Genomic DNA, 14,038 nt, shown 5'->3' on the forward strand with positions numbered 1-14,038 from the left:
CACACATCTCAAACTCTTCCATCTCTTGATTTCCCATCCTAACAAAAGGGAATCACTATCACCCTGCCATTTCACTCGAGTTTGCAAATTCGGAGTCTTCCTAGATTTTTTCTCTAGCTCATCCGCCTTTAACACAGTCACCATGTCTACCTAAGTGTTCTTTTATTTATTTATTTTTTTGGAGCATGAGTGGTGGAAGGGTTTTGAGGGAGAAATAAACAAAAGGAATTTTTCAGTCAACTTGGACCTGCTGGTTATAACTATCCACTCCATGTAAATAAAATTAGTTTATGTATAGTCACACCCACTTAATTCTGAATTGTCTATTTCACACCACATGGAAAGAGTTGAGTGGTTGAGACATTATGGTGGGAATAACCTAAACATTTATTATATGACCTTTTACACAAAAAGTTTACCGACTCCTGACCTAGATGATTTACTTGTATCAAAAATCTAGATTCTGTTTATTTAATTACTAAAATATTATTTGAACTCTGATATCTATACAGTGGTTCTATGTATTATTCTTTAGGGGATAAGAAAGTAAAAATAGTGCGAGGGAGGTTCAAGAGGGAGTTGATATATGTATATATATAGCTGATTCATGTTGTACAGCAATTATCCTCCAATTAAAAATAAAAGAAAGTAAAAAGAATCTGGTCTTTATACAGTAGAATGCATAATCTCATGGAAGTCATGACCATGTTTGGAGGTAATTTCAGCCAAAGGCAATGAGTGAAGGCTCACTAAGACGATGGCAGTGAAATGCTGGATGAAGAATGAGTAGGTTTAACATAGGATTAGTCAGCTTGAAGGTCTTGGCTGGGAAACTAGTGTGTTTTGCCTTTAAAGTCCCATTCCAGGTGCAGTATGTTCCATATTAATCAGTCCCATATGGATGTCAGGCGGGATGGGAGTAGGCTGGATGAAAGGCTGCTTTCAATGTGCAGGGTGTCCAAACACCAGGTGTTTGGAGGTGGAATATTTGGTAACATTCAAAGGACACCTTGAATTTTTTTACTCTTCACCCTCATGTTCTTCCCTCCCTCAAATTACTCTTGCCACTTTTTCTTTTCTTTATGATGATACAACTATATTCCTATTTACTCAGAGCCCAAATTATAGTTATCATTGATTGGTTTTTTCCCATCCTGATACTTTCTATCATGCCCTTCTACTCAGTTTTGAATTCTTATAGTTCTGTCTTTATAGTGATTCCTATAACTGTAATCTCTACCTGAAATTTCTTGTTCATTTATTGTTTGCTTACTGTCTGCCTGTCCACCACGGCACTACAACCTCAATAAGAATAGAAAGATTGACTGTCTTTCTCAGTTTTTAATCTGCAACACATAGAAAAATGTGTGGCACACATCTTAAGGTAAATAAATATTTTTGTTGAAAGCATAGATTTTATTATGATGTTTTAAAATACCTGCCTATATTTTAATTAAAGTATGTCTGTGTGTCTACCAAGCAACAATTTCCTTAAAGTAAGGTCCATTTAATCTTATTAATGCCCCCAAAGAAAGGGATTCATTTGATATTTTTGAATTTCTAAAAATCATCAAATAACCATTATCTTGAGTCCAAACAAGGGAAATATATACAAGTAGATACCAAATCTGATAGAGTGGGAGAGTTGAGAATGTTTTATTTTCAGATGCTAAGGTAGATAATAAAGCAATACTATTATATGCTGAGAATACATAAGGCATTGCATAGCAAAAGCTGCCATTTTATGTAATTCTCTAAATTGCGATTAAGCAAGTTCTCCTAGCTAAAATAGAACCACTAAAAATGATCATTAAAAAAAAACAAACTTAGTCTAAGTTCCATGCCTATTATTAGTAATTCTAAGAAAAGGTTCTTTGACTTTCACTATCAAAGTAGAAGAACAAGCAGTCAAGAAATTAAATCTAACACTTTGTGGTTGCCTGCTACAAAGTGCTTGACTTCCTGTGCATTAAAAATGGTAGAACTCAAAGGTCCACTAGAGTTCCATAAGTGCTTTTGCTAATTGTGTACAATTCTTTTCTTCTTATGAGACTGTAGTTATTATATGTCTACTCCATGGAGACATCCATGGTTTTTCAATAGCATCTCTCGTAGCTTCCAGACAAAGCTAATTATGTGCAGAGCTAAAAATACATATCTCCAAGTTCTACTCTCAAGGTCTGTGGGGGTGTGCATGCTAAGTCACTTCAGTCATGTCTGACTCTTTGCTACCCTATAGACTGTAGCCCGCCAGGCTCGTCTGTCCATGGGATTCTCCAGGCAAGAATACTGGAGTGGGTTGCCATGCTCTCCTCCAATGGATCTTCCCAGGGATCAAACCCATGTCTCTTACGTTGCCTGTGTTGGCAGATGGGTCCTTTAGCACTAGCACCAGCTGGGAAGCCCAAGAAGGTCTGTGGTCTCCCCCAAGCTGATTCACTGCTAATAGTTCTTATGTACCTTCAGTTAACCGTAACTGCAGGGAATTCTAGAAGGACTGAAAAAAACCAGAGTAAATGAGGAGCATAAGAGTAACCAAAGACATCTTAGGTGGCTATAAAATAGCTCAGTCATTGGTTGAGACCAAATATATACTGTGTACATCAGTAAAACCCAGACACAAAATTCCTATCAATTATACACCATAATTAGTGAGGATGAAAATTTGTTGAAATTGGACCACTATCTGCATTAGTAGAGCTAAAATTTAAAAGATCCACAAAATAGTAGAACAACTCAATTCTATAAACTGATAGACTGACCAGTTTAACATGATTATTAGAATAAACATCAGTCAATTAAAGTTGACTGTAAGTCTATTACTGTTATATAAACACATCCTTAACATTTTTCTCAATTGTCAAATATTGTTTTCACCAACCCAAGCAAGATTCTGGATTCTTGCCAAACCGACCCTATTTCTGCGGGCTTCCTGAATTCTTCTCTTTTGATCATCCTGAGTCATTCCTAGCTTTGTATGATTCAGTCCCCTCCTACCTCTCTTTATATACCTTGCTGTGTTCCCTTCTCTTGTCCAAGCCTGTCACCTAACTGTGGGAGTTCAATAAACACTGTCTAATTATGACGATGCTCCTTTTATTTTTATTTTTCTTCATTTACTTCTCTATTATGTATTTCTATTTAGAAGCAGTCAAAAACATTTAGTGAGCAGCTACTCTACAGAGGAACAGCCTTCCTCAACTCTAAAAGATTATACTTTCATTTTTTAAAATTGTAGTATAAAGATTATGACTTTATTTACCCTGTCAATGGTAGTTTCCCATGGAAGAGTGATTTTTAAAAAACAATTTCATGCATGAGCTACTATAGTGCTGTTTTCTCAATTAGGAGTTTAGTCTCTTAGGAATGAGGTTGTGTCTTTGCATGTTTGGTACAATATGAAATACATTGTTTACCAGTCCTGAAGAAATAAAATAAAATGATAGCTATTCCTAACATTTTTACATTTGTGCTACTAAACTTAAAATTGTGCTTAGCAAATACTCAATAATTCTTAGATATTATAATTTATAAACTAATCATGTCTCTTTATAATTGAAAATAAACCATTTGACTTTTACCATAATGTTACCTTTCATGGTGGAGGTTATGTGGCAATGCATGAGATGTTTAAGTAAAATAAAATTATAAGAAAAAATCTTTCTTTCAATTCCATTTTTAAAAGTTTTCTTGAAAAGGCATAAAAAGCAGGACAAGAGAATTGAATATATTCTGCAGAGGGAATTTCAAAATCACAGAAGCTTGAAACATGAAAGACACCTTAAGTATTCAATTCAGTCTCTCATATTATTAAACAAAGATAATACTAAAATATTCAAATTATGTATCATTTCGTTTTAGTTAAAGTTCACAGAGGCACATAAAGAACCGTCTCTTAAACCATGCTGAGCATTGCTGCACGCTAAGTCACTTCACTCGTGTCTGACTCTTTGCAACCCTGTGAACTGTAGCCCACTGGGCTCCCCGCTCCATGGGATCCTCTAAGCAAGAATACTGGAGTGAGCTGTCATGCCTTCCTCCAGGGGATCTTCCCTACCCAGGGATGGAACTCATGTCTCTTATGTCCCCTGCATTGGCAGGAGGTCCTTTACCACTAGCGCCACCTGGGAAGCCCTATGCCATACACTGCAAAATCATTAATTGTCTCAGAATTTTGCTAAGATGAGATGTGATGACAATTAATTTTGCTAAGATTTGCTGAGATGACAATTAAAGGGAAAACTGTCAGAATTGAAATATTTCATCAAGATCCAAAGTTAGTACTGTGCAACATTTATATACTTATATCTAATTACATTCGGTCATTTTTGATGTTACCTCTTTGTATCTAGGGAGGAAAAGAGATGAGTGGTGATCAGGAAAAGAGACCAGAGTTCTAGTGAGTCAAGGTTGAAATTTTGAACCACAAAATATCATGTTTAGGTATTAAAAATTTAAGATATACTTCATAACATATTTAATCCAAGAGACTTAAACAAGGAGTGAATATTTACTGAATTTTTACTCTCCTAGCACTGTGCTAAGTTTTTATTTACATTCAGATTTAATCCAAATTCTTGATGGTTTAGGATTAACTCTGTTTTAGAGATGAGAAAACTAAATACTAAGTAAACTATGCAGAGTAATGGTTAAGAGGATGGATTCGAATTCTGTCTCCGCCACTTATTAATTGTTGCACTACTCTGGGTCTTAACTGACTAATATGTATGAAACAGGGGAAAAAGTCGTACCTTCTTCACAGGGCAATTTTAAGTATTATGTAAATTACTTAGTGCACATAGTAAGTGTTTTAAGACGTGTTATAAACGGATTTACTCTGAATCTAATGAAGTTGAGGCATAAGGGCTTCCTCACTTGCACAGTCACATTCCGAGGCCCCATAATGACTTTAGTGTATTATCAATCATAATTGTGTGTTTCCTCTACTTAAAGAGCAACCCCTTCAACTGTCAAACTTAACATTTTGCCTTTGCAGGATAACTGCTTTACAGAATTTTTCTGTTTTCTGTTAAAAAAAAAAAAATGCCTTTGCTTGCTCTTGTTACTGTTATTGTTGCATTAGAAAGATAAAATAGGGACTGCCCAGGCAGTCCAGTAATTATGACTTTGCCTTCCAATGCAGAGGGTTTGGGTTCCATCCTTAGTCAGGAGAGAAGATCCTACATGTCTTGAGGCAAAAAAAAAACAAAACATAAAACAGAAGCAATATTGAAACAAATTCCATAAAGACTTTAAAAAAAAAGGTGCACACAACCAGTGATGGCAAATCCGAGATAAGACCTAAACTTTAGGTGACTAAAGAACTGGAATTTTCAATTGATTACTTTCTGCCTATTTCTAGCATTTTCCCATTGTCTCATAACTGTAATTGTCATATACAAAGAGCATAAATCCTCCTTTCATGTGAGAAAACAAACTGGTCCCCAATTGTATTTCCCTCTTGTCTCCACAGAAGAAGGAAATGTTCTACATTCAACAGTGGGGTCTAGAATAGCCAGCTACCATCACCCGCCAAACCTAACTCACATACATACATGGCTACACTCTAGGAGCATGAGCGGAAGTGAGAGCATCCCTAGAGAAGAATGAATCACCCTGTGCCTTGGTTTGTTTTTTACCAGGAGTCCAGTAAAAGTCTCTTACAGCATCTATTTCTCATAGATGGCCCTTAACCATCTGAAAGCAAGGACTTGAGCCTAGAAGCTGGGATGATGAGAGGTCAGCCATGAATTTATGGATTCATTCTTTGACTACCCATGAATCTGTTCACCACAAATGTACAAGTCTGATGCAAATGCTTTATGGGGACCAGCTGTATTTGGGGAGTATGAATTCATTTATTCAATCAACAAGTTTTATTGAGCACCTACTCAATTTTATCTAGAAAGAAACAAGATAGGAGAGGTCCCTGATCTCACTGAGTGTGTATACTCTATGAGAATTTTTTATAGATATCTTAAGTCATCTTACTTATAAAAACAGTGGGCATTCTAACATGCAGATATAAACCATTGAGAGTAATTTGCCTTGTTAGTCAGCATATTTAATACCCATCACTCATTTTTGTTCTTGAAATAGTTTACTGATCACTGCCAATGCTAAACATCTCCCCAAGACTCTATTTCATTCACACAAGTAATTATTAAATACTTTGCTGTTGGGTGACCATTTGCATTAGTAATTACTTCAAATTACAATCAACAGATATGCAATTTATGCAGATATGCAATATGCAACAGATATCTCTAGAAGGTGTAGCCTTGCAATAGTCTCCCCAATAATTGAATCAGAATCCATTTTTTTAAAAAAGAGATATAAAGAAATCAATGTTGTATGCATTATGCATGTTTTGCCAAATGGATATCTTTTAAAACTCCCAGGCAAGTATACATTAAAGAACATTATTACACAGAAGTACGCTGAATGTTTTCCGGTCATGTGTACACAATGCAGGTGGCATGTTGCCTTGTTTAAGAAAGCCAATATGTTACTAAGAGATTTCTTATCAAGGACTGGCATCCACATTTACCTGGAAGAGGTAAATTCATACCACTACTTCAACTTTTTTCCATTTTTAAAAATAAAAAGAAGAGAGCCATAGTTTTGTGAATTACTTAGAGATCTACCCAAATATATACGAACCAAATAACATCAAAACTTTCTAAGTTATACAGTCTAGCTAATAAAAAGGCCATATAAATAAAACTGTTAACCAGCTACAAACTTTTAAATACTTAAAAAAAATCCTTAAGATTTTCATCTTTACATGTTTCACGAATTGATATGGTGCATAATAAAGCATCTTATGTACTGGGCTCTAAGTTGGCTTGTAGTTTTTTGAGTAACAATTCAAGATTTAACCTAGGGCTCAATTTCACCACAGCCACTGCTCTCAGGGTATTTTTGCCAGGGTTAGAGCATTCCAATCATTGTTCCTAATGCACTGTCTGCTGCCAAGTAATAACTACTTAAGTTACCAGGTATCATCAGGGGAAATCTCTTTCAGGAACACCTGGGAACTGAAAAGATGTACGTACTCAAATATCTGGCATTTCTCAAGTCAGTTTCAGGGGCATTTCAAATATTTACTGGAGGTTAGACAAAACAGTTCACATGATAGTTTCCTGTTTTACAGAATTCATAAATTACCATACTTCTAATTACAAAGAGAAAACATCCGGCTTGCCAGTAATTTCTATCATGAGCACAAAACTTTAATTCTTCCTTCTGATGAAGTATTTGTGGCATGCGGAGCTTCCGGGAGCAATATGAGGCACCTGGTTTTAGAAAACTTGGTTGGTTAGATATGTTTTCATTCATTTAAAAGCAAATTTTAATGCAAATTATATGTCAATTATAAAACAATATAGCTGTGTTATTTACTACTAATAATTTTTTTACAAAATGTTTGGAGACTTTGGATTTCAAGTAGATATTAGGGCAAAGTTTGTTATCACCTCTGATATAGGTATAGGAAAATGCCAAAGGAAAGACAAGTTGTCTGAATAGCGCATCCACGCATGCTAAGTCATTTCAGTCATGTCAGACTCTTTGCGACCCCATGGACTGTAGCCCGTTAGCCTCCTCTGCCCGTGGGATTCTCCAGGCAAGAATACTGGAGTGAGTTGGCAAGGCCTCCTCCAGGGGAACCTTCCCTACCCAGGGATCAAATACATGTCTCCTGCTTTGGCATGAGGGTTCTTTACCACTGGCCCCACCTGAGAAGCCCAGCTGAATGACACCTAATGATAATTATAAGGTCTTATTCACACAATTACCCACTCCAGTGTTCTTGCCTGGAGAATCCCAGGGACGGGGGAGCCTGGTGGGCTGCCGTCTGTGGGGTCACACAGAGTCGGACATGACTGAAGTGACTTAGCAGCAGTAGCAGCATTCACACAATTAGATTCTTTCATAATCATTGTTAATTTTCAGTGAATCACCTGAAAGAAGTATTCTAATTTTATATTTCCAACAAACGTATGAAGTACTGCTTTACAAAGGCAATTTTTTGCTTCTAGCAAGGTTTGGTAAAAAGTCCAACCAATTCTCTGCCCCCAAATTTTATTAAACACCAAGGAATTGTAGGCGTTTCCCAGGTAGTGCTAGTGGTAAAGAACCCGCCTGCCACTGCAGGAGACATAAGAGATGCAGGTTTGATCCCTGGGTTGGGAAGATCCCCTGGAGGAGGGCATGGCAATCCACTCCAGTATTCTTGCCTGGAGAATTCCACGGACAGAGGAGCCTGCCAGGAGTCTACAGGGTCACAAAGAGCTGGACACGACTGAAGTGACCTAGTACAATACAAAGATAAGCACACTCACAGATGGAACTTCTGTGAGTACCTAACTATGTTAATAATCTAAATTCAATCATTGAATGTCCATTTGAATACCAATGAATTCACACTTCATTATTTGCTTCTCTGGATTTTCTATGAGAAACAAAAGCCGCCTAGCGACTTTTTAAAAACGTTTTCATAAACTTTAATTGTTCATTGAAAAGAAAATATCTAGACTCTCCAACATTTTTATTCTTTATGTGAACAAAAAGTTGCATAAGAAGGTAATTCTCAGTCTTTGGGATTCAGTCACAGGACATTCTAATTATTACGGAAACAAAGTAAACAATCCACTTCCTGAGACCAAAGGGTTTTCTGAAAAGTGTACTCTTCTGTTAAATATTATAACGATCAGAAAGTTGTAAAACAATTATTCTGATTTAAGCATAAAGATTTTAGATTGGCTCCATTTCTTTTAAATATTTACATGAAAGTTAGAAATGAAAAGCATAAAATGTTTATGTGTCCAAATAAAATTGCTTTGTGACCAAGCATTATCCTCAGTATTCCTGAAGACTATTTTCCAGTTTTTTGAATTGACTAATTCTTAACATTTAGAAAATATGTTCTGGTAGGGCAGGATTAGCTTAGTGTTCAAATCCATATAATTTTTTTGTCCATCTCCCTGGTTTTTGGATTGCATCAATTGTCAACCAATCCTTTATAGAGTATTCACATTTATATACTACCAGGTGATATCAGATGATGACGAGAGAATAGAATGTTGCCGTGTTTTTTTTACTTGAGTACAAGTAACAATTTTAGTTTATAAAACTACATAAACAACTGTACAATATAAGTCCATCACATGTCGGGCACTGTCCTGAGAATTAGAACCAATGGGGACTAGACAATGGTGATAGCTGGTGATGGACAGGCAAGCCTGGCGTGCTGCAGTCCATGGGGCCGCAAAGAGTCGGACATGACTGAGCGACTGAACCGACAGATATGGCTCTACCCTCCTCAACGTTTACAGGTCATGTTTTCTAAAAGTTTTTATGCTTCATACTTTGAAGCTTCATTTGTTTTTCATCTGTCTTTAAGACTCTCAAATATCCATGTATTATGAGACTACTGGCAGAACTACCTTAAGAGGTTCAATCTTGGGTGATTAAATATCATTCTATTAATAAGAGTGAACAAAACTGAAAAGAGAGAGAACACGATGCACTGGGACGACCCAGAGGGATGGTATGGGGAGGGAGGAGGAAGGAGGGTTCAGGATGGGGAGCACATGTATACCTGTGATGGATTCATTTTGATATTTGGCAAAACTAATACAATTATGTAAAGTTTAAAAATAAAATTAAATTAAAAAAAAAAAGAAAACTTCAATAAACAAACTTTCTTCAAATTTTATGATCTCAAAATGCTAATATTCCCTCCAAAAATCCTCATTTCCGTACTGACAAAGATACAATAATCCTTTAACTGCATACATTTTATATCACAGTGTATACAAATACATTGTTCAAATTCTTCCTTTACTTTTTACAAGGAATTTTATACTATGTACTTAAAGAATGCATTGGCTGTTATCAGATAACTGTTTTATCATCAAAGAATGAATCGATCAAAGGATGAATCACCTGTCATTTAAGGAAAGTTACTTGGTTTCTATGTTTTGGAGTATAATTATTTAAATCATTATAGAACTCGGGAACTGAAATTGATAAACTTAATCCTGTAACTAAATTTCACTTGTAGTTTTACCTTTGAGAATATGGAAAAACAAAACAGACAAAACAACAACAAAAAATCTCATCTATAGCAAAACTAAACCTTGAAGAAAACAAATATACATTAATTCTCTTTCAACACACCACGTGGCTTATTTACCTACTTAGTTGGAAATACCCACAGTTTTACATCCCAAGTCACCTCTGGGTTTAAGTGTTTCTTAAGGATTAGAAAAACACAAATCTTTAATAACATAGTTATTACAGTCGTTACAGACTACTACCACTTTCACCAAAACACATGTTCATAATGAAGCATCACCTTCGATTACTTCAATACCATTCCACTTTCTCAGAGCAACTTAAAATACTATTAAGCTTCCCCATCTTTCATTGTCTGCTTCCACTTTTTCATAATTTTGCATAGAAAAGGTCATATTAAAATGTTTGTATACTCACCTCCATGAACAAAAGCCAGTTGTACGGGTAGATGTTGAAGAGTCAATTTGAGGCAACGGAAGTAGACATGGGAGGGAAACTCCCAGGGGTGTACCCAGATTTGTTGTACGGTTATTTGGCGTACCAATGACAGAATTCTTGAGTTATTTAAAACACACATACAAATACAAAACGACTCTGATCTACAGGGGTGCTATTCAGAAAGATCACTATACCGAAAACATAACTTGTTTTATAATACCATGAACTTTCCCAAAGTAATCTTTTATATATCTTTACAGCATTAAACAAACACACTTCAAAAATAATGGTACTGAAATATCCTTCAAAAAGCAGTAAGGATTTTCTTTTGGCAAAGGGTGTTGTTTGAAATAATTTTTAATGCATCGGCAGTACTAAAATACAAGCTTATTTTTGATAACTATCACTACCACATTTTTAAAGACTACTCTGGTAGCTCAGACAGTAAAATTCCGCCTGCATGCTGTGCGGGAGACCTGGGTTTGATGCCTGGGTTGGGAAGATCCCCTGGAGGAGGGAATGGCTACTCACTCCAGTATTCTTATCTGGAGAATTCCATGGACAGAGGAGCCTGGCGGGTTACAGTCCATGGGGTCACAAAGAGTCGGACACTGAGTGACTAATACTTTCACTTTCTTTAAGATACATTTAACATATACATAGTCTCACTAACAATAAGAAATATTTGTGATATATATTCAAATTATTAGAAAATAAAACATATTTAGAAAGTTTGATAGTACTGATTATTGCTGCTTTCATTTCTTAATTTAGTCAACTAATTCATAAAGACACTTGGAAAGAGATAATGACAGTGTTTTTCAAGTAGACATTCAGGCCCAAATTAAAGTCTAGAGATTGACTTTAAAGTTGTACCACTATAATGCATGCAGACCCTCTAAAATAATCATATCATTTCCTGCCATGTAATTATACGCTTTCAAATTTATACTACGTAAATTATGACAAGTACAAACAAGTGTGTTTGAGAGAAAAGTTGTGGAAAAGCCCTTGTGTCAAAATATTTTAAAAAAGTAAAGCCCCTCTCTACAGTTACCCTCACATTTTTTTAGGCATAATAATGTGGTATTTGAGTTAATAAAATATTTAATAGGACTGACACACACATAAATACATTTCGAGAAAAATTTGCATGTATGTGAAATACATTTATTTACACTATGGGCATTGCTGGCTTGAAAAATGGCAAATCAAATCAAATAGTAATAATAAGGATTAAGGAGGACAGCTGTTTGAATCCTTTTTAGTGCCTAAAATCACCTAAATTGCTCAAAGATTTTCGAAAGAATGAGTTCACAAAAAGTTTCTCTACCGAGAATTTTCACTTTGGGAACTTTCCAGGTTTCAAGAATGCCCCACTCAAAGGGGAGCCAAAGCATTGTTTCCAGACTGTATCAGCAGTTCTGGTTTCTTTCTAATTAGTAGGTAATAAATTGTAGTTCTATCTTCATCTAATACACTAAAATCCTGTCTGACACAAAAGAAAACTTGCCCTTCCACTACTATCAAATAAGCAAGGCAACAAGCACAAAGAGCAGGATGCTAGTGGTGGCACCAGCAGTGGCCAAAGGAAGAAAAAAGGGAGTTAAAAACATCGTTTTTATTTTCAGAGATCCTTCAACTGCGGTCACTGCAGTCACTGTGACTGAACAATATCCTTACCAGTGGAGTGCAAATACAATACCTAACTCTCCAGGACTTTATTCCCCCAAGAGCATTTTAAATCAGAATCTAACTACCACAGAACACATACTTTCACACAGAAGCTTCTGAACACACACACGCTGAACTTTTACCTGTTTTTATGCCGAGTCTTTAGCAAGTTTCTTCCAAAGGGAGCCATGGTCCGCCAGGCCAGCGAACAGCAAGGGTGATATCTCAAAGTTCTCGGGGGAGAGAGTGGGGGTGGGATGGGGGGGTTGGATTTGTAGGGTGGAGGGAGGAGAACTGGGAGCTTCCTCTTCACCTCCTCAGATGCTCCTGGTTTCTTAGCTCATTAGTAGCCGCCTAAAGAGAGCGGCTGAAAGTTGTGCAACTGCTGCTTAACTTTGAACTGCGGGATTGTTGTGACTGCTGCACCTTTGGAGACCTGCCCAGCTTCAGCCTCCAAGAAGGCGTTTGGAGGCAGGAAAAGGAAAAAAAAAAGAGAGAGAGAGAGCTAGAGAGAGGAAGGGAGGGGGACTGTATTGTGTTCTGTAGTTATTTGCAGACTTGCTAAACTTTAAAGAACTCCCAACCCCACAGGCATGATAATACCCACGAATGGGAATTCCACTAGATTTGGAAACCCCCCCTCCCCCGCTGTCCACACCCAACCACACAAGGTGTAGTGAACACATACAAAAGATTGAAAAGTAAATATCCCCCACCTCCCAGCCAGCTCCAGTCTGTGAAAAGTAATCTGACCGAGGCCAGCAGGAGTGAGGGTCAAGAATTCTTTGCCTAGCGATTCGCCACAAAAATCCCTGCCTGGGGTTTCAGGCTTAGAGGAGCGAAGCTGGAGGCTGGGTCCTGGTGGGCTCGAAGACCACCTCGGAATCTGAGCCCCCCGAGTTCAGGAGGTTAAGAGGTTCCCAGCTCCTCCGCCCTTCCAGTTCATCTTTCAAAAGTTGGAGGACCTGAAGGACCAAAGGGCTTCAGGGCTGAAAGATCGCAGCACTGGCACAGGAACCAGCCAGGGTTTGGGGTCTCGACCCCGCCCCATCTTTGTCATTGACTAGCCCTTTTAGAGTTTGAAGGAAGAGCCAACTGCCTGCTCTCACCCCAGGACGAGTAAATTGAAATAGGACGCGCCGGGCGGCCTTTTGGGACCGGGAGTGTGTAGTGCTGGTCTAGGGGCTGGGGGCATCTCCCGGTCCCACGTAGGCTCGAACCCGGGACCCCTGCAACCCGCGGGTGCGGGGTGGGCGGAGCTCGCCTGCGCGGAGACACCGTGAGAAACAAAGCGCTGTCCAGGGGCGAGGCCCTGCAGAATTTTCCCAAGACATGTTTTTCTCAGATTTCATTTCCACCCCTCTCCTCCGACTCCCCTCTCGTCTACCACCTCCTCGCGCCACCTCCTGCCCGCCCCCAGCCCCGCCGCTCTTCTGATCTTTGCTTGGAGGAAGGGAGGGGAAAAAAAAATCAAAGGACTGTGGCTTCAATCTGAGTAACACTTCAGGCTAGTGGATCTCTAGCCCTCAGCGAAGGACATGAAAGGCTTTTACTTTCTTTGGAAGCACACTTCTGACCCTCAACAAAAGCACACCGAAAAAAGGGTGATCTCAAAGTTTTCTATTATTTTTATATGCACTGATTTGTACAGAATTCTACAGAGCTCAAAAAACTCATCTTTCCAAAATTTATCATAATTCTTACCTAGTCCTCTGTGCTGTATATATATATATATATATATATATATATATATATATATATGTATTTTATATAGCACTATTATTTAAAATTTATTATTTGTAATTGTACATAAATATTACAAGCCACATATATATCCCTAATT

General features: G+C 37.5%; 1 protein-coding gene across 1 annotated transcript in view; it reads right to left on the reverse strand.

The window, feature by feature from the left end:
• RASSF9 (Ras association domain family member 9) overlaps window positions 1-12,385 on the reverse strand; it is a 33,584-nt gene extending 21,199 nt beyond the window's left edge. Inside the window, 1 exon segment of the mRNA NM_001193083.2 lies at window positions 12,339-12,385. Coding sequence (NP_001180012.2) covers window positions 12,339-12,385 — 47 coding nt within the window.
• Between the last annotated feature and the right edge of the window lie 1,653 nt (window positions 12,386-14,038).

The sequence above is a fragment of the Bos taurus genome, chromosome 5, assembly GCF_002263795.3.
Source record: "Bos taurus isolate L1 Dominette 01449 registration number 42190680 breed Hereford chromosome 5, ARS-UCD2.0, whole genome shotgun sequence".
Classification (NCBI taxonomy): Eukaryota; Metazoa; Chordata; class Mammalia; order Artiodactyla; family Bovidae; genus Bos; species Bos taurus.